Below are 19,250 nucleotides of genomic sequence, written 5' to 3' on the forward strand. Positions count from 1 at the left end.
TAAACATGATGGTTTTTCACAAATCCTGTCAAACAACATGTATTGACCACTTTTTGTATAATAAATATTTACTCTCAGTGGGATTACAAATGCGATTGGAAACTTCATGTACAAACACAATATTAAACATAAACTGATTTAATTATACATGATTGACAATTTTTTTTTTTTTAAAAAACTATTTAGCCATATTAGTCTAAAAAGATATTGAACTTGTAAAATATCCAGTAGATCTAATTTGTTGATATGTTGTAATACCCAGTTTTATAATATAAAATCCAAGTTTTCAACTTTATCGCTTCTGTGCATATGCCACGATCTTGAAAAAATCTCTTGCTGTTCCTTTGACAATTTTCTTCATGCCAAAACATAATGGGTTTGAAGAATAGTCCTATTCAAAACCTACAATATTTAATCCCTTGTTAGGGGTAATCTTGCCATCTCCATCTGATATTGTATGGCTGTATGGAAAATGGCTTGGATTCCCTTGCCTGGCTGGGTGAAGTGGTTATATGGAGGAGGCCACAGCTGATTTGCATGTAGAAAGGTCAAGAATATTGCGCCTGTTATTTGTTAATTCCTACCCAAGTAAATATGACAGTGCTTGCCTCAGAGTGTGTAACTTTAGAAAATTATGGGTCTCTTCAGCAGCAAACCTGATTCATTAAATTAGACCAACCATTGTACGTAAAAGACTGTGATACAGTTGAAAGTGATTCGAACTTGAATAGGATTGTTGTGAGGCTCGGAGGATTTCACCTCTTCATGTATTTTATGGGATGTATTGAATATGTAATGGCTGTAATTGGCTTGACTGAGTTTGCAAAAAACAGCATTGGTAAACTTTCGTCTGGACATGCCTACCTAACGTGCTTTCAGAGGTCATGTGTTGGCTAATCAGACTTTGGCAAGATTGAGTTCTGTTACCCTTGAATTAACTAGTGAAAAGCTTACTTCACGGAATGACTTAGTTGCAGATATGAACAGATGTGTTGTAGTAACTGCTCAAGATAATGCAATTTTTCAAGGGGTTGGAGCAAAACTGATTGAAGAAATGAATGGACTAACTTCAAAACTGTGCGCAATATATTAAAATGACTAAATTTATACAAAAATTCATAGAAGCAGAGTGCAAGAGTGACCGGCTCTTATGTTTAAACACCATTTGAAACATGCTTCTATACTTTTGTGCTGATGGACATTTCAACCATGCAAAATCTCCACACTTTACGTGTTCATATTGGAAGGGGAGATGGATCCACCTGAGTTTCAGAAATTCACCTGTAAAGGACATTTCACGATCAAATGCACAGATAAATTTGATCAGGAGCATGGTCAGAAATGATTACTGCACAATCACTTATGAAATCCATGAAATTTCAGGAGGCTTGATTCAAGGATGTGGGATTACAGGCAGTGTTCTTCTTCTCTGGACTCTGGGTATTGTTTGCTTACAGGATGTTTGTGAAAAGATTGAAAATTGCTGCGAAAGTATATCAGCAACATGGAAACAACACATTGAAATGAGACCCTTCAGAATTGACAGAGACAGCCAGAACGCCTAAAACCTCATTGACTGGTTACCCGCATGCTTTTTCTTTGCGAACATTCCCAATATCATTGCACCCAACAGTAGAATGATTGGAGATAACAAGTTAATAATTTAGAAAATATCCATTTCTAAAGCAAGAATGCTGTTGTATCTCGTGCTAGTATGACTAACTGTATGAAAATTAAGGAGGGTAAAGTGGCTATTGAGCCTCTTATGTTATTTCACAGAATGTTTATAGATAAGTAATTAGATGTAGAGCTTATGGAATACTGTCACTGTTATAGATAGGTGATATGCTAAAAGTACTTGTGCTAAAAGTACGAAGCTCTACTTAGCTTTCACCCCTCTTCCAGAAATTTTTCAATGCTGGAAGAGCATACATAATACAGGTAGTAGATGAGGGTTATTTTCTGCAGGTAGTATATGGGGGTTATTTCATAGATATAGTGAGTGGGATCATGGGGATACCTTTTTTTTTAATCATTTGCAACCATGTCCAATAGAAACATCATGGACTAAATGCCATCATCATGTTTGACGGTTAATCGTTAATGTCTCTGTGAGCGAAGAGGCACAATAGTACATAAAGCGCTAGGCATGGGAAAATAAATTTCTCTTCTAAAATATTTTTTTGTGAAACGATGCTCTGCCATTGCTCTAAAGTAACTTAGTTGGGAAATGAAAGGAACAAACCATTTTTTATTTCCATGCTGATATTGGAATTCAAAAGGGCAGAAATGACTGCAAATCAGGTCCCTGAGTATGCAGGCTTTATAATTTTGAATACAGCTAGCTTTATATTTTTCTCCGAAATATGATGCTGTCAGCATTAATGTTCGTGTTCTGATAGCCACAAAATCTATTTAAAAAAAAGTGGGAGAGTTAGATACCAAAATGTTGTGTATTCAAACAAAAGCTTCAAATACAGCACAGTTGTTGAACACGTCCTATTTCTTCATGCTGTTAGTGGCCGTGATACCACACCGGCAGTCTTTAGTAAAGGCAAGTTGAAGTTTTGTAAAACCCTTCAACACCCACTACTTTGTGTATTCCAACATCCGAACATGAGCAAAGACAATCCCATCAAAGCCACTGAACATTATCTTGTAGCACTGTATGTAGGTAATGTCTACACTTACATGAATGAACTGAGGTGAAGAGCTGTAAAGAAGTTTACTTTTAATTAGACTCAATTTCCTCCCTCTAGTTCTGCTTGTCCAGTGCACACACTGAGAAGTTATCACCAAGTGCAAGCAAGCATTATGACGAGGTTAACAACGACAGGTCTTTGTGATCAAGAAAAAGGACAACATACTTCAATTCCAGCAAAAAGAATTATAGTGCAAAGAGTGAAAACTAATTTTTACTTCATTTACATTTTTACATTTAGTATAGTTTAATGTTAAAAAATGTGTCAATCATGTACAACTCAATCAATGCAAGTTTAATATTCTATTTTTACTCGTAGTTTCCTTTTGTATATGAAATAATACTCTTGTGTTCATAGTAATTATATAAATAAAGTTATCAATAAATGGTGTTATTCGACAGGATATTTGTAAAACCATCAAGTTTACAAAACTTACCCAACATTCACGGTTTTTTATCTCCGTAGCCATTGGAACTAGAGAAAAACTATATTTATAAATATTTAAAACTGTTTTAATTAAGTAATGTGCCCCAGGCCTAACAATCAGTCATTCTTACTAAAAGTATAAATATTGAAAACTATTACTACCTAAATATTTAAATGAACTCAATATGCCTCTGGCCTAAATAAGTATCAAACATCTCTTACACTAAACAGCATCCCATGTTAGCAGATGGGTAGCAAGAATCTGTCCCATTAAAATTGTTTGAAATCATTTTATATGTTATTTTGTTTGGATTGGAAAATATCAGCTAAGGAGTGACTGCTCATAATGAAAACTGTTTTAAAAATTAATTTTCTGATTACAAATTGCAAGCATTTAACTTTTAATGCCAATGCACAAACTCTGTCATAGTATTTGCAGTAAAAATTCAGACTATACTGAACATTTAGGCAAAATGTGCAACAGTTGAGGAAATCAATCAGGGCATTCAATTACTAATGCCAGCAGGTTAGTCTAAAAATAACCATCATATTTGGCATTTTACAAATTTTAATTCTGTTATTTATAGCTTTCAATTGCTGTTCTTAGAAGGATTTAATTTTATAGGGTTTTATTTCGTACAGTTATGCTCAGAGGCTTAACAGTCGCACTTACCTGGGCACATGTGTGGTGTGCAGAGCTTCAGAAGAATCCACGCAATTTGAAAACTGCTTTGTGATATCCGTGAGAGGTCTGTGTACAAAAATCATTGAAGAATACAGTGAGAGCGGATGAATAGTTCTATCTCCGTATTTAGTTAATAAACAAGTATTTTTAAAAGAGTGAAAATGGCCAAAACACATGTTTTCAAACTAATTTTTAGTCATGAAATACTTGATACAGATTCTTGAATGCACTACATCGTTATCTTAATTTCTCCACCATATGTTATGACCACTGCTCAAATCTCATGGTTGGCTTTTGCAGTAATAGAAGACTGTGCGCCAATCCACAGCCTTGCGCTTAGAGGCGATACCGCGCTAGAGCATCAGCGAGTGTTGTTCTTATCATCCCACCTCACAAAAATAACCACACCCCTGACTGGATGGGCTCTTTGAGGGGATGGGACCCCCAAGTGTGTAGCGGGCTTTAAGCCTTTTGATTACAGACTCAGTGATCATAAATTTGAGTCATGCAGGTATGTTGGAATCAAACTTGTGACCTTCAACTCAATCAACGTAAAGCGTTGGCGATCAAGACCCTCAAGGACTCAACTTATGAGGAGAAAACATGTAAACTGTATTAGTTTTAAAATTTTTTTTTCACTTACGTCATTGCAACAAAACCAAAATAACCCCAAAAAGCTTGTCAATACAACATATAACATCAAAATGCAAGATAATACACTATATTAGAACAATTAGAGTAGTAAGTCATGATTATATATTAGAAATTATTAAATTTTAAAATTATTTATAATGTATCAGTCAAAATTAAACTGTTTTGGTGAAATAAGTATCATGAGAGATTTAATTGTAATATTTTTGTAATAGCGTGCTATATTTATGAATAAAAAGAATTAATAAAAATTAAAACAATAACACTCATCTCCGGTTTCAAAAACAAAACTAGTCTAAAAATAAAACCATAAAATCTTGTCCCTTCCCATTGCTGGTTACACTGTCTGTCATAAGGAACCTCAAAAAGGACACCAAAAAAATGAATATGTAAACACACAAAAAAAAAAAGCCAGATTCAATCAATGTGTGTTTGTGCAATCATGTTTTTTTGTCTGTGATTGAGGTTTCTTTATGAGACACAGTATGACCAGCAATGGCTAACGTACAAAAAAATCTTTAATATCAGTCTTCCCGAATGCAAGAACCATTCAAAGAACGTAAAATGTAATTTTTTTTAAGTTCAAGTTCAATGTGAACAAACTTAAAATGACAATGATACAATAAAACATGAATGGTGTCTAAACTAAATTAATTTAACTTCAGTTGGGAAAGCCTATAAGTGTTGTTAGTGCTAAATGTGAACTGTGTCATGGCCTTTTGAAATCGGATGGAACGTGAAGTTTAATGGTGAATTTGACTTGAGAAATAGTGTCTTCAGAACGTTCTTCGCCATTTGTGTTTTTCAGGAAAATTAAAAATTCTTTGTGTGATTGGACGAAAGCCCTGAATTTCTTTCTTTTATTTATATGGAATAGGTTCTTTTTAAATTTCAATTTTATACTATGCTCCTTCATATTTTTAGTTGGGTTTTGGATTCTTACAGTTAAAATACTTTATCACTTTTAATTTTAATTTTTTTTTATTTAGCAATTCCTGTTGTTTTTATCTTTTAACAGTGTATTAATGCCTGTTGTAAGCTGTAAGTGGGAAGTAAAGCTAAAAATGTATAAATTCATAGTGAAATATTTTAGGGCCATAGCCAGCCTAATATTGAAGGGATTAATCATCAGCTATCTGCAAATTTTTTAGTTAATACCTTGTTGCCATCGATCATAAAGAAACACCACCCAGTGTGGTGCTTATAATTAATTATTAGATTATGTATATTTCATAAGAAATATGTTTTTAAGAAGCAGAAGAGACTTTTTCGCAATAACGAGAATCAGAATGTTGCATGTACAAGACTCGACGTGCAGTTCATACGCCACTGCTCGTGGCTGGTCAGTTGCTGTTGTAAGTTCCCACAAATAACAGCCTCCCTTCTGTTCCTTGTTGCCATTGCAAGAAAATTCAGTTTCCCGACTCAGTTCAGAAAAAAAAAATGTTTATCATGTAAATTTTACTATAGCTTAGTGTTTGATAATTTACTTCATTTGATCCTCAAACGTTTTTTTTTTCCAACTAAATTATTGGCTCAAGTGTTAAGCTCCTATAAAGCAGAAATGGTTAACTCCTGTTAGAAATCGCTTAACAGGATTAAACTTTTAAGATTTTTTTTTTCAATATCAGTGGTTTTACAACTGCAATCACCTGAGTTAATGAGTTGTATGGTGATTTTTAAATAAAAGTTTATGATTTTTTATGTTATAAATTATATTTTTCAGGGAATTGTATATGTTTGATCGTACATAGCATCATTCATGGGCATATCCAAGGGGGGGGGGGGGGCAGCTGCCCTTAATTTTGAAGGGATTAAAATAAATAATTTTTTTTAATAAATAATGTTTTTCCTTTTGTTAATGTTTATTTTTGAATGACCCCATGAATCCTTCTCCCCAATGAGAGCTTAAATTCTGGAAAAGACCTCTCCTCTGTCGAACTCCAAAAAATGCTTTCTCTTCTGTTTGAGATGGACTTCATTGGCTTCATTGATTGTTTGTGCAGCCTGAAAATTTTAGATATCGAAAGCATGACACAAATTCATTCTTTGTAATATAACTATTGAGCTTGAAAAATCAATTAAAATTCTCTACTTATCTTGTCCAATTTGCTTTTTTTTTTGTATTGTAAAAAAATAATATCTGCACAGTTATTGTAGTTAAAACAAATGTTGGGATAACTTGATAACAAAAATTATTTACTATTATTAGATCTATGTATTTGAATATTATTTTACCAACTATTTGTGCCAATGAAAGACAATGTTTAGTGTTTTTTTAATGTATAAAAGTAATTCTAAGGTTTTAATGCTAGAAAGAAAAATCTTTGCATTTTTATTGTTTGAGGGTGAAATTGGGGTTTAGCCAGTCTTTTATAATTTTTCAGTATAAAATAATTAAAGACTTCTTTGTTACTTTACAAATTTTAATATAATTAAAGCATACTGTTACTTATCAAATGTTTTGTGTGTGTCATAGGCAACTAAATAATTTTGTGATCGCTACTTGTTTTGCTGTTGCTAAAATTTTTTCTTTCTTGACATTTGTTATGTTCCACACAGTAACTGAAAGTTTCATAAGTAATATTGTGTTTTTGTTTTTACCTAAGGATTGTAATATTGTTTTCTATTAAAATTCTGGATACAAATCATGCTGAGACTTAAAATGTTTAACCAACTTGTTTAAAAGTAACTTGAATATACTTTTCAATTTAAAAGCACTTGAATTAAAAGCAGTGTGTTAGTTTCTTTAAATCTGGAGTGGGGGTCTGAATTAATTAATTTTAACCAGAAAATGTTTTATTGCTAAAGTTAAATTTTCACTCTTGCAATGTATTTTCAGCAGTGTATTTGGCTGGTTAAAAATTTTCATCATATAATGTAACAGTAAATTGTTTTGAGGAAGAATTTAATCCAGCAGGCTTTTTATAATCTTTTGTTATTGAAGAACGAATTAGGTTTATTTTTGTAATTATTGCTGAAATGTTCTCTCACAAGAGGTTTGTGATTGGACAAAATATGCATTGTATTAAAAATGTTATTTTTAATGAAACAGTTGTTCATTGACCTCTTATCTGAATTCTGCGTTACTTTTTTCGAGGAAATATGGAAAGTTTTAAATTTTATTGCCAATGCAGAATATAACATAATTTAACATAATTTCAAAAAAGTAAATAATAATCATTTACTAATAAAGGTGCTTTAATTATAAAAAAACCTGCATTTTTTCGTAAAATATTTTACTAGTTCTCACAACAGTATGAGTACAGGATGTTTATGGACTAAATTTAGGACATAGGTCCTTACACACACATCTGAAATGTTGGAAAAAATATAATTTTATCTTGAAGCACCCAAAGCTGAACTTCTGTTGAAAGCTGAGGTGAAACGAACCACTTCACAAGTATTGACATTACTGTTTCTTAAATTTTATTTATGGGTGTTTATTTAGGATTTTGCAGTTTTTTGTATAATTTTATTAATATTCGTAGGCCTATATGTTTTATCCTGTGTATGTTTTTTCCTGTGATTAAAATATTTTATCACTAGCATTCTTAAAACTATTTTATTATTTTAATGTTTGATTTACTGTTTATAGTTTCAAACAAACACATGAAATTTAGAATTAATAAAAATATATCTTATTTTCAAATCAAATTTGATCTTCCTTCTTCTTTGCTATATGCTAGATAATTTTTGCTTTAGTTTACTTCTTATTTAAAATGCAATTTGAGCACATGTTTACGTAGATACATATTTTACTAAACTTTCATGACAGTTAAAAGCATTTGAGGGCCATAGCATGACTCTACGTACCAGGAAGGTATATGTTCTTTGGGAGCTAAACTACACAAAATCTATTTAAAGAAAAGTTTTGAAAGGAAATTGAAAGTGTATTCTACAGTAAAGGAAATTGAAAGGTGTATTCTACAGTATGAATCAAAACTATATAATTGCCAATGTAATCAAGGTAGTATATTTATACAGTAATACTCTACATCCGTAGCACAAGAAATTGTGTGAGGTTGGGTTGAGGGGGTTTAGGGGAATATATTTCCTTCTGATATTTAAAAGAAAATGAAAAATATTACATCTGCATTATATTTCCACAACTGAGGTTTTCAAAATTTTATAAATATTTCACGTGGTCAATTTAAGTTGCAGGTGAATATTAAAAAGTTGTATAGCCTATATGTTGGATTTTGTTGTCACCTGGAGTGTCAGAGTAACATGTGGCTGCCTTTCAGGTACTGTGTGGAGTCTTACAGCTTAGCCCAAGTTAGTTTTGCTTGTAATTCTTAGTATGTTGTTGATTCTTCCTTCTGGTTAATTGTAATATCTAAGTTAAACTTTTTCTCAAAAATCTTGTGTCCTTATCCCAGCATGAATGGTGGGTTATATGGTTTTTCACGACATTGTTCATACAGGACACTGATAATGTAATCAAAAGACGCAGGTGATGAACACTTTTTACATAAATATTGACTTCCTGCGGTAGGTTGGTTTGAATTCATAGTGAAATCCTCTTTAGGTAGTTCTGAGTGTCAAAATATTCATGCTTATTAGCAGAAAAAAACTTTTTGTAAACATACTTTTTGTTTGTGAACCAAGTGTAGAATTATCCAAATCCAGAACACTTTCTAAGAGGATTTCATTGTATATTATCCTCATCCTTTTGGTACAGGAGGTGCATGCATTGCCCTACACACCAAAAGCTAACTTTCAGTAAAAATAAAATTAAAGGCAGCATACCAAAATAAAAGGCACTAACATTTCTTGTACAGAAAAAAAAAGCCAGTTATTGCTTGATTTCTGCCAAAAGTATGTTTCAGTTTTCAGTATTCTTATTTATAAGCAAATTCTTGAGCATAACTATTTAAAAAACTTCAGAGTCAATGAAGTTCTTTATGGTTCATATAGCAGTAATTTTTCTAAACAAGTTTTTTGAAGTTATACTTCTTTAGGCACGTTATGAAAGAATGATGGGAGTTAAATTTTAAGATGCGCGCGCACCATGCAACGATATTATCACAGGAAGATGGCGGACCCACGTGCATGAACATAAACCCACATTAGGGGACATACCAAATGTATTGGTGTACCAAATGAAACTTTATGATATTCAAATTACCATGGAATTTATTTTGGTAAACTAAAATAGTTATAGTAAAGAGTAAATTCCAAGGTTTAAGTAAAAAAAAACCACATTATTTTGGTATTACATAAAATATAATACACATTTTCCTCGTAACCTTCTGTCAGAGCAGTGGTTATACTGCGCGGTCAATATGCTGAAGGGCCGGGTTTTTAAAACTCAGCGGTAGGTATATATTTTTTTTCCTTTTTTTTGAAGTTATACTTCTTTAGGTGCGTTATGAAAAAATGATGAGAGTGAAATTTTAAGATGCATGCACATCACTGTAACACAAAATTAACATGTTGAAGCTTCCCGCTAAACCGCTCATTAAGTCTCAATAAAAAGCTACCAACAAAATAGAAATAGAACCTCTATTAGTCGTGCATGTTGGCACGCTCGTCGCCTCTGATCACTGTTTTCATATTTATAATATTTATCCACATGTTTCTAGTTTCTACATTCACAACACGTGTTTTAGTTTCATACAAGTGTGAATTATATATGTGCTAATAAATTATATTCAGTAGTGATTTAAATTTAATATTTTGATTAATATTATTTATTATTCGTAAATATTAGTAAAATAAATTGTGCTTATATATATACTTTTTCAAGTGCTCCAATATAATTGAGGTTAACTATCCGTATGTATTATTTATTGATATAAATTAAAATATTATTTAATATAATTAATACTACATATTATTAAATTATTAATGTTAAATATTTATTATTGGTTATTTAATATTTACAAAATAAAGAAATAAATTTAGTAAAACATTTAATAAAAAATTTGTGATAAAAATTAAAATCAAACATCAAATTAAAATATTAATTTTTAATATTTATTATTAAATAGAATAAATAATAAATATTTATAAAAATAAATGAACATATTTAATGAAAACTTTTTGATAAAAATGAAAAGTGAATATTAAACTAATAAAATAAATATTTAAAAAATGAATAAAATAAAATTAAATTTTTGAATTTATTATTAAAATTATTTATTTTCTTTTAAAATATTAAACAATAATATAAATATTAAAAATTAAGAATCTTATAATATTTAGTACAAATTATGTCATATACATTTATTATTCTCTAATTTTATTTATTTAATTTTTCAAATTTAAACTGAACTTTATTGATTGTGTTGACTATCTTTTTCCAGCCCTTTTATTATTTTATTGTAATTAATTATTTGCATGCAATTAAAAACTATTTTTTAATGATGCCAAAGAAGTATAACTTCTCACGCGCGTACATAAGTACTCGCACCCATTTTTTTTCTTAGCTGTTTCTTGTTAGAAAGTAGACGAATATTTCTAACTTATAAGCAAAAGTTTTGTAGATTTTACTATATTTTTGTAAATGTTTTAATTCTTTTGGAAGGTTGCACAGGAAGCTTGTTGAGCTGTTGTGAAGCATTAAGTGGTTCAAGCATTTTTCACTACAGGGGCTGGGCTCATCACAAGAATAGTGTTTTGGTGTTTTGCATTCCGTTCACTAAGCTGCACAGCTTTTCAGTTCATAGATATTCATATACATCTTTCTCAGTAGTTGCATTTCTTGTGCTGCGACAATAGTTGGTTTAAGATATTCTCAGTATGTACTTTCATAAATCCTTACTAGGTTAAGTATGTCTGCTTTATTGTCAAAGCTCATAAAAAAAATCATAAGGAGTACATATTTAGATGCTATGTGCAAATGGATATGACATTATTATTATTGCACTGATGAAAAATATATGAATTAGTGTAATGTAATGATAACTTTGTTTTTTAAATGTATTAAATTGATTACAAGAAAAAAATTACAAGTAATGGTTTCTGATGTTGTATACATTTACCCTTGTGTACACACACACACACACACACACACACACACCTGTGCCCTGGAGCGGACAGATAGCTACCACCTGTGTCATTGTAATCACCTTGGGGGGGCTAAAAGTAAGGTTTTAATGATATCTGAATTTCATGCTTTATTATTCTAGTTTATTTTGGATAGTCTCTGTAATGTCACACCCAGTCACAGTGATGTGCCTCTGGGTGCTTATAGCCTTAACACGACTCCCATACATACACTCGGAGCCCTGCACCAGAATTACTGTGGAGCATGGCTTGACAAGTTTACACGTCGGAGTGAAGTGGAGTGAAGTCGGCGGCAACTCGCTGATGTGAAATTGGGGCATTGTGGCAGGGTGAAGGCTATCCCACGCTGAGTTTGTGGACACAGTCTCGCACATACGTATACTTGGTGCTCCGTATGAGCCTGTACTCGATACACCTTAAGTACCCTTATAAATTAGAGGTTTCTATGGACTACGTATAAATTGTTATTGAAGGATTTTTGAACATAGGGATTATAGCTTAAAACAAAATAACTACTTTTTAAATTCTGTGAATATGATGCAAAACTGAGTTTATCTCTTGTTAAGACTTTTTTTTTGATAATTGTTTAACATTAATTTTTACTGTATTGCACAAAATGCAACACTAAGTTTACTAATGTTATTTACTCCTTTGTCCGCACATAAACAACTGACTATGGAAAAACTCTTCAACTACAGACCATTACGGTCATCAGTGTTTACTGAACACCACATTTCCATTAAATGCAAAATTATTTTTAGTGACGAGACATTATGAATGCTCCTAATAACGATGTTACCATACAGTGCTGAGCAATAAACTGGTATACTATACAATGAGCATAGTAGTGGAAACTCGTGGTAGTCACTAGATCCAAGTTACAAAGACTCGCACAGACATGCGGTGTTCTCCATGCACTACTGAAACATGTACCAAATTTGAAGATTTTGAATCAAAATACGGTGTGCATTTTGTAATACTCCATGAGACTTAAGTGAGTCACAGTGAACAATCAATTATGTCTAAGGGAAAGCAACCACTGAATTGTTAATGTGGCTGTTGAATGAACTATTTTTCAGTTAAACTTGGCTATTTGTTTTACTAATAGGTAAAATACTTATTTTTAATAATTAATTTTCTTGTTTACAATGTTTAAAACACTCGCTGATATATTTCACATTTTTTCAATTCAAGTTGGTGTACAAAATTTTGTGTCGTCAATGTTGTGATGACACCTGGCTCTGTGATCCTGTTGCGAGTGATTCCCTGTCATGATGAGGGCGCTGCCCAGCCTAAAACTCAGGGAGTAAATGGGTTCTTACCTTGTGGCTTACAACATGGGGCCAGGATAACAGCGACCCCTCGAGCTGTCGGTCGCTTGAGACGCCATTTAGAATGAATGCATGTCCGTAGTTTGGTCTATGTCGTTAAGGCACTGGCTGCTAAACTGCGAACCAATCACTACTCTCTAGCGGTGAAGCGCGGAGCAGCGCTCAGACGCGTCCGTCGCGGATGACAGGCGAGCTACGACTGACTCCCACACACCGGCGCACGGCGAGCGGGAAGCAGGGGAGGGGGATGCACGAGATGTGTGGGAGACAGTACACGGTCCGGGTCCAATGACACCATCGTTCGTCACACCAGCCGCCGCGCTCGGGTGCGTTCACCACTCGAAGCACCACTCAAAGCACTCTGTTACACTCATGCCAGGACCAGACGGCTATGGTCAACAGCGGGCCTAGGGACCAGGATGGGCATGACAGCTGTCGTCAGTTGCTAAACATGTGCGTTGCCATATCTAACATGAAACAATAGATTAACGAAACGAAACTACTACAGTTACAGTTCCTAACCTCAAATTTTGTGTACATTAAACTTCAGTTTTAGTAAGTTTGGCTCCTTAACATACTCATTTGTAGCAAAAGAAAATTGTGCTACAAAATTCTACACTATTTCTTATTATTATAGTTAGATTACGTCTCTAACCTCTTAGTTACTTCATACAACCAACTGATACACACATAGGAATATATAGCAATAGTGCGACGAGTACCATTTAAATTGTGCATTCATATTCAAAGGTTACAGTTATACTGTCAAGATGTCATCAATACTCGACGTTTACTGAAAAACTTTGTGTTCGTACTCACATAGCTTCTTTCTGCTGTTATCTCCACAACCTTTGCTGTTCACCATGTCTTATGTCGAAAAATGTGTGCCCAAAGTCGCCCCGCAGGTAAAAAAAAATATGTATGGTCCCCATGAATATTACCATGGTCATGTATGTACCTGCATGTTAGAATTTTTAACCTCTTAACTTTGCTGCAAAACAAGTTCAGTTTTTAACAAGGGTAACTTATTGAAAAGTAGTTATGAATGGACTATGGCTGCATATTTCTCAGCACAAATCTTAGTGACACTAATCACACTGTTCTTACACACAATTTAAATAGTGTTATGGATGCTGACCACATGTGTTTCTATTTGTGAGCATTTTGCTCTATGTGTGGTTAAGTTGTATGTTTAGAACTCTTGTGCAGTTATCCTTAGAGGTAGTTTTGGATGTCTCATTAATGGTCGTACCATAGCTGTGATATTGCAAAAGTTTCTTTATAGTAGAAGCTAACCAAAACTCAGTGTTTTAGAAGTGTTAATGCAAATTACTGACGTTATTATTCAAATATTAATATAACTAGACAAGTGAAAATATTATCTCATAAAAAACTGGTCAGTTTTTAATGTATGTTCAGCAAAGGCATTTCAAATAAATTGTGGCAATAGATTCCTAAAATTAATCTGTGTACATTCAGCATATTCAGGTATCTGAGTACTAATTAATTTACACACCTCCTGGTAGAAAACATGCTGAAAGGGTCATGACACAATATTTTTGCAAGTTTTAAAAATTTTACTCAAATTTATTTGACACAAAATCTGAAAAATGAAAGTAATTTATGTTATTTCTAATAATATTATAAGTATGTATTTCATTTTATCACAGTGCCTACTATTATAGAATTTCACTACATCCATGGCAGACATTGTTAGTTGTCCCTGAATATGTTTGTGTATTTAAAAATGGCCTATTATTTTAGTGCAAATTTTTTTATTTCTCTATATCACATTTTTATTTTATTTAGGTTTAAAATAAAAGCTTTTGTTATTTATTTAATATTTTTGGTTTTTTGATTTATGTGGTTATATATTAGCGGTTGTGTTGTAGTTAAAATTATAATTTTTACGTACATGCGTAAGTACTCTGCACAATACAGGGATGCTTATTAATAAATATGTTTAATTTATTCAGCCATAAATTTACTGTTGATAGATCATGAAAATGGTGTGTCACATTTCAGTTAGTAATATATATTTAAGAAATTTTTTATGTTGTAGTGGCTTAGGGGAAATGATTATTTTTTTTTAAATTTGAAAATTGAAGGTAAAGCAAAAAAGCTGGTTTAAACATGCTAAATAAAATTGATTTCCATGTTAATATTCTGCATTTTAAGTATTTTGCAGAGTTCTTTAGACACTTTTTTTTTTTTAAATTCTAAACTTTCTATCTCCCATTTTTTGTGAAGGTGTCTCAACAAGGAGAATTATTTCCCGCCGGAGAAACCGAAAGCATGTGAGGCTCATTACAATCGGTGCTGCAATTTCAGTTTCTGCAACTTTCACCTCGCTCCACCTCTGCTACCCCCCAATCCCCTGTCAGGTAAGGTGGGCTTGGATTCCCCCCTCACCCATCCTCTCTCGTGCCTTCAGTGTGGGGGAGGGGGGACAGTGATGATCAAACTCCAGGGCCCCGTCGGAGGTATAGTTAAACTTGCTGCGAAGGACGAGACTCAAGCCTTCAAGATCACAGTGGGGTTGCATGTAGTGCACAAATAATGCAGGCTACACCAATTTTATTTTGAGCTTAAAAAAGCATTCACAACTTGACTCTTACCACCATTTCTTCGGAATCATGAAAGTATTTTTCAGTATAACTGTGGAGAATGTTTTTTTTCATATTACATTTTTCAAAAATTATTATTTTTTTTTGTAAAAAATTAAGGTAAATTTACTTTGAAAGAGCATATTATTTATGATAATAATTTCTGTATATATTGAAATATTACAATTTTTATTTGGTGTAAGATCCAAAACAAATGTTTATTCGCCATGAATTTAACAAAAAAAAATATATTCTGCCTGGAAAAAAATTAAAAGTTGGTGATATTTGTCGACCACCATTGTGCTTCTGAACCCTGGCCAAATGAGCCAGTGCTGATCCTCTTAGAGACAGCAGTTACTGTGTTGTGCTAAAATTATTCAAACAATTAATGTTTAATCATCACTGCTGCTGCTCCCATGCTGCAAGATTCTGTTTCTCTCCGGTGCCTGCTTTCCTAACGAGTGTGAATACACTAATATTTTGGTTGTTTTTTTGCCGTTTTTTTCACCTTCTTTTGTCTGGGCGTTAACTTGCGCGTGTGTTGCAGCTGTTGTTAGCTCCTGGAAACCAACTCACCAACTTCTACGCATTTTTTAATCCCAGTAAATTTTATTTGTAAATAACTCTCAGCATTATTTGTAATATTACTGTAAAAGAAACCATCTAGATAAGTAGGTATTTAAAAAATATATGTGTTGCTGAAAAAAAAAACTAGAATGTTTGGTTTTTTAAAATAATTTTAATTAAAAGAGTTAGTAAATTAACTAACTGTAGAAGTGTTTCTAATAAAAAAAATTGTAATTTTATTTTTTGTTAAAGAAATTGCAATATACCGTAATTAAATATCTTATTGTATTCATTTAGTGTTACATAAGTCTAGGTGTATTATATTAAGTACAAAGTACCTACATTATTTTTGTAAGTTTTGGAAATTTTTTTTTTGATAATTTACTGTGGCAATTTTTATTAGAGTTATTTTATTGTCCATTTCTAAAATGAAAATCCTACAAGTATGTATTTGTGGGCGTTCCAATGTAGTTATTATGCTGTTATAAATTGTAATTTTACTTAAACTAATTAGGGCCAGAAAACCTTACAGCCACATATTTTTATACCTTGTATGAATACATTTTGCAAGTTCAGTTGTTATTAACACCTAAATTTTGAACTGTTGATTATGAGCATGTAAGTTTACGATGTGACAACATTTTGTGCTATGTAGTGTGGGGTTTTGTATTTACTGATCAGTGATTTACAGTGTGTTGTTGATTTTGTTTATAACTTTAGCTAACATAACTGCACCCGTTGAGTAGGGTAAACTAGGATAGCTCGCAAATTCAGATAAAGAGGAGACGTTTTTCCTGTGAAATTCTAGTGTGATTTATTTATACCCTTGATGGTAATGAGTGACGAACGTCTATTCTTTATTTGATGCTTTTACTAATGTAGTGTTATTAAATTTTACTAACTTCAAGTTTGTGTCCCTGTGAAATTTGTGGTGTTCCATAAAGAAAAATATCATCCTTTTGTAGAAAATGTTTTTCCTCAACACAAATTTAAATGGATTTTTTTTAGAACAAAAGAATGGTTGGACTGGCTAGGCCCCGCCCACCCTCCGCTAGGGTGACCTTGTACATTTTTATGCATGACATGAATTTGATTATTTCTCTCCCAGTCTCTTTATCCTAATCCGTGTTGTGTCTGTTTTGTGTGTTTGTGTCGATGACAGGTGCCTGGACAAAATGCTAATGAACCCGCCCGAAAATCCAATCTTATGCCATTCGGCCAATCCGGTGAACGACACTTTTGTCGTTTGGTGTTGTAAGGACCGTGACATGTGCAATAAAGATTTGAGTCCTCAGTTAGCGGATAGACGGTTACGTGGAGGTAGGTTTTTGTTCGCAGCAGTGTGGTGGCTATCTCTTCCATGGAGCGCATGTGGTGTTTCAGTTCCATCTTGAATAGTTCTCACCTGTTTTTGTTTCCATTTCTGCTTCTCACTATTTAAAATTTTACTTAGTTTTAGCAACTCTTATGTCGTCATGTACCTGCTAACTTAAAAGCCTTGAGCACCTTATAATTCTGTGGTTGTGGTGGCAAGTTTCCGCAGTAGAATACACACATGTCCCAGTTCTATGGAAAACAAAATTTAGCAAAAATTTAATGTTAAGTACATACTTTTTTTCCTTTGTCGTGGCAGTGCTGGGCAGAGGTGTAATAATCATTACACATTAGTTTCACATTTGAAACTACCCTGCATGTCTTATTGCAACCCAATGGTTAAAATTTTGTGTCACAAATTATTTAAATTGATGAAATTTTGTGTGCACTTTCTGATGATACTACATTAAAGTTCGATTTATGTTCTGTAGAGTTGATCCAGAAAGCATGATGCATTTTTATGATACTTGAGGTAGGTATCATATGGTAAGAAGTGGCTTGGGCAGACTTCTAAGATTACTGCATGTTGTGCTCAAGTTAAGTCTTTTGTAATGGTTTATTAGTTATTAACGAATTGTTAAAACAAGTAATAATATTATTAGTGGCATTTCTTGTTTTCTGTCAACTTTAGTACATTTATAATTTTAATTGTGAATTTTACTTTTCTATCTGCATGTTGTAGTTGTTCAAAGTTTAAAATACAAATAGAGGTTGCAGAGTGTGTGTGTATGGTATTGAACATTAGCAAGTTTTTATTTTCTATACTAGCTGAGGATACCCAGCTGTACTGGGTTTTATAGAAGATTCTGAACATTTTGTAGAACAATGCAGTCAAAACGTATGAAAATGCCAGAGGTCAACCACTCTCAATTACCATCTCTCTCCCACCATCACATTACCTTAAGTATTTTACTTTCACTTATTACGTTAAAAATTTTTTTTACTGAAATTTAATCAACTTTGTTACTTTCTGTTTTCCTTGATACGCTCAAATTGATTTCCAAAAGTATTCTGATGCATATGTCTTGCCATCGCCTATGTATACCCTACTGAGCTGAAACTTATCCTCACCACAACAGGATAATGGAACTTTCAAGAATGTTTCAAAAATTTTGGACTTCCGTTTCTGGTTTCTAGAATGTTCCAGAAAAGGAAGTTCCTTTGAAGCTTCAGAACCTTCTGGGACATTTTAGAACATTCTCAAACATCCTGGAATATTGTAGAATATTTTGGAAAATTCTAGAACATTATAGAAGCTTCTACAACACCCTGGAACATTATGCAACATTCTCAAACATTCTAAAATATTGTGGAACATTCAGGAACATTTTGGCCAGTCTCGGCCACTTCAGCACTCGATTCCCAGCTGCTTCACCGAAGTCCCACTAGAAGAACATTGGTGCAATGTCACATTTTACATTTATATCTTCAAATCCAACCCTGCAATTTCAAACCGAAACCACTTTTTTGATGGGGAATGAAGGGCTACCATACCATATAACTCCCATGAGGCTGTGGGGGTAGGTTGCAGTGTTCTAGCGGTACGCAGGGAAAAACCATGCTTACATTTATTTATATATATATATATATATATAGATTTATTGATGTTTTATTCAATATATTTTTTACCATAAGAAATTTCTTGTTCATTTGTTGCACAGTGGATATACAACTGTACAACATACACTATTTCACTCAGGTTAATAAGTGCTTTTTTTAATTTTTGTCTCTAGAGTTATATAATATTTTACTGTGAATAAATTTTAAATACCAGTATTACATTTACCGTAAAATAAATTTGTTTGATAGTTAAATTGTTACATTAAAGTCTCGTGTGATACCAGTTACTTTATTCCTAAACTTAAGTAAGTAGTCCTCAGTTTAGCATTTGAAA

The 19,250-nt window shown here is 32.7% G+C and overlaps 1 protein-coding gene across 7 annotated transcripts in view; it reads left to right on the forward strand.

Moving 5' to 3' along the window:
- Window positions 1-19,250, forward strand: part of LOC134540557 (TGF-beta receptor type-1) — a 107,452-nt gene that overhangs the window by 29,658 nt on the left and 58,544 nt on the right. For 3 of the 7 annotated variants that reach the window (XM_063383389.1, XM_063383405.1, XM_063383382.1), the window contains exon 3: window positions 17,145-17,302. The exons of 1 other annotated variant lie outside the window; for it this stretch is intronic. In XM_063383389.1, coding sequence (XP_063239459.1) covers window positions 17,145-17,302 — 158 coding nt within the window. Of the gene's footprint in view, window positions 1-15,059; window positions 15,194-17,144; window positions 17,303-19,250 lie in introns of all 7 variants that reach the window. 3 more of the 7 variants (XM_063383420.1, XM_063383396.1, XM_063383413.1) reach the window with 1 other exon arrangement.

This window comes from Bacillus rossius, chromosome 1 (genome assembly GCF_032445375.1).
Source record: "Bacillus rossius redtenbacheri isolate Brsri chromosome 1, Brsri_v3, whole genome shotgun sequence".
Lineage (NCBI taxonomy): Eukaryota > Metazoa > Arthropoda > Insecta > Phasmatodea > Bacillidae > Bacillus > Bacillus rossius.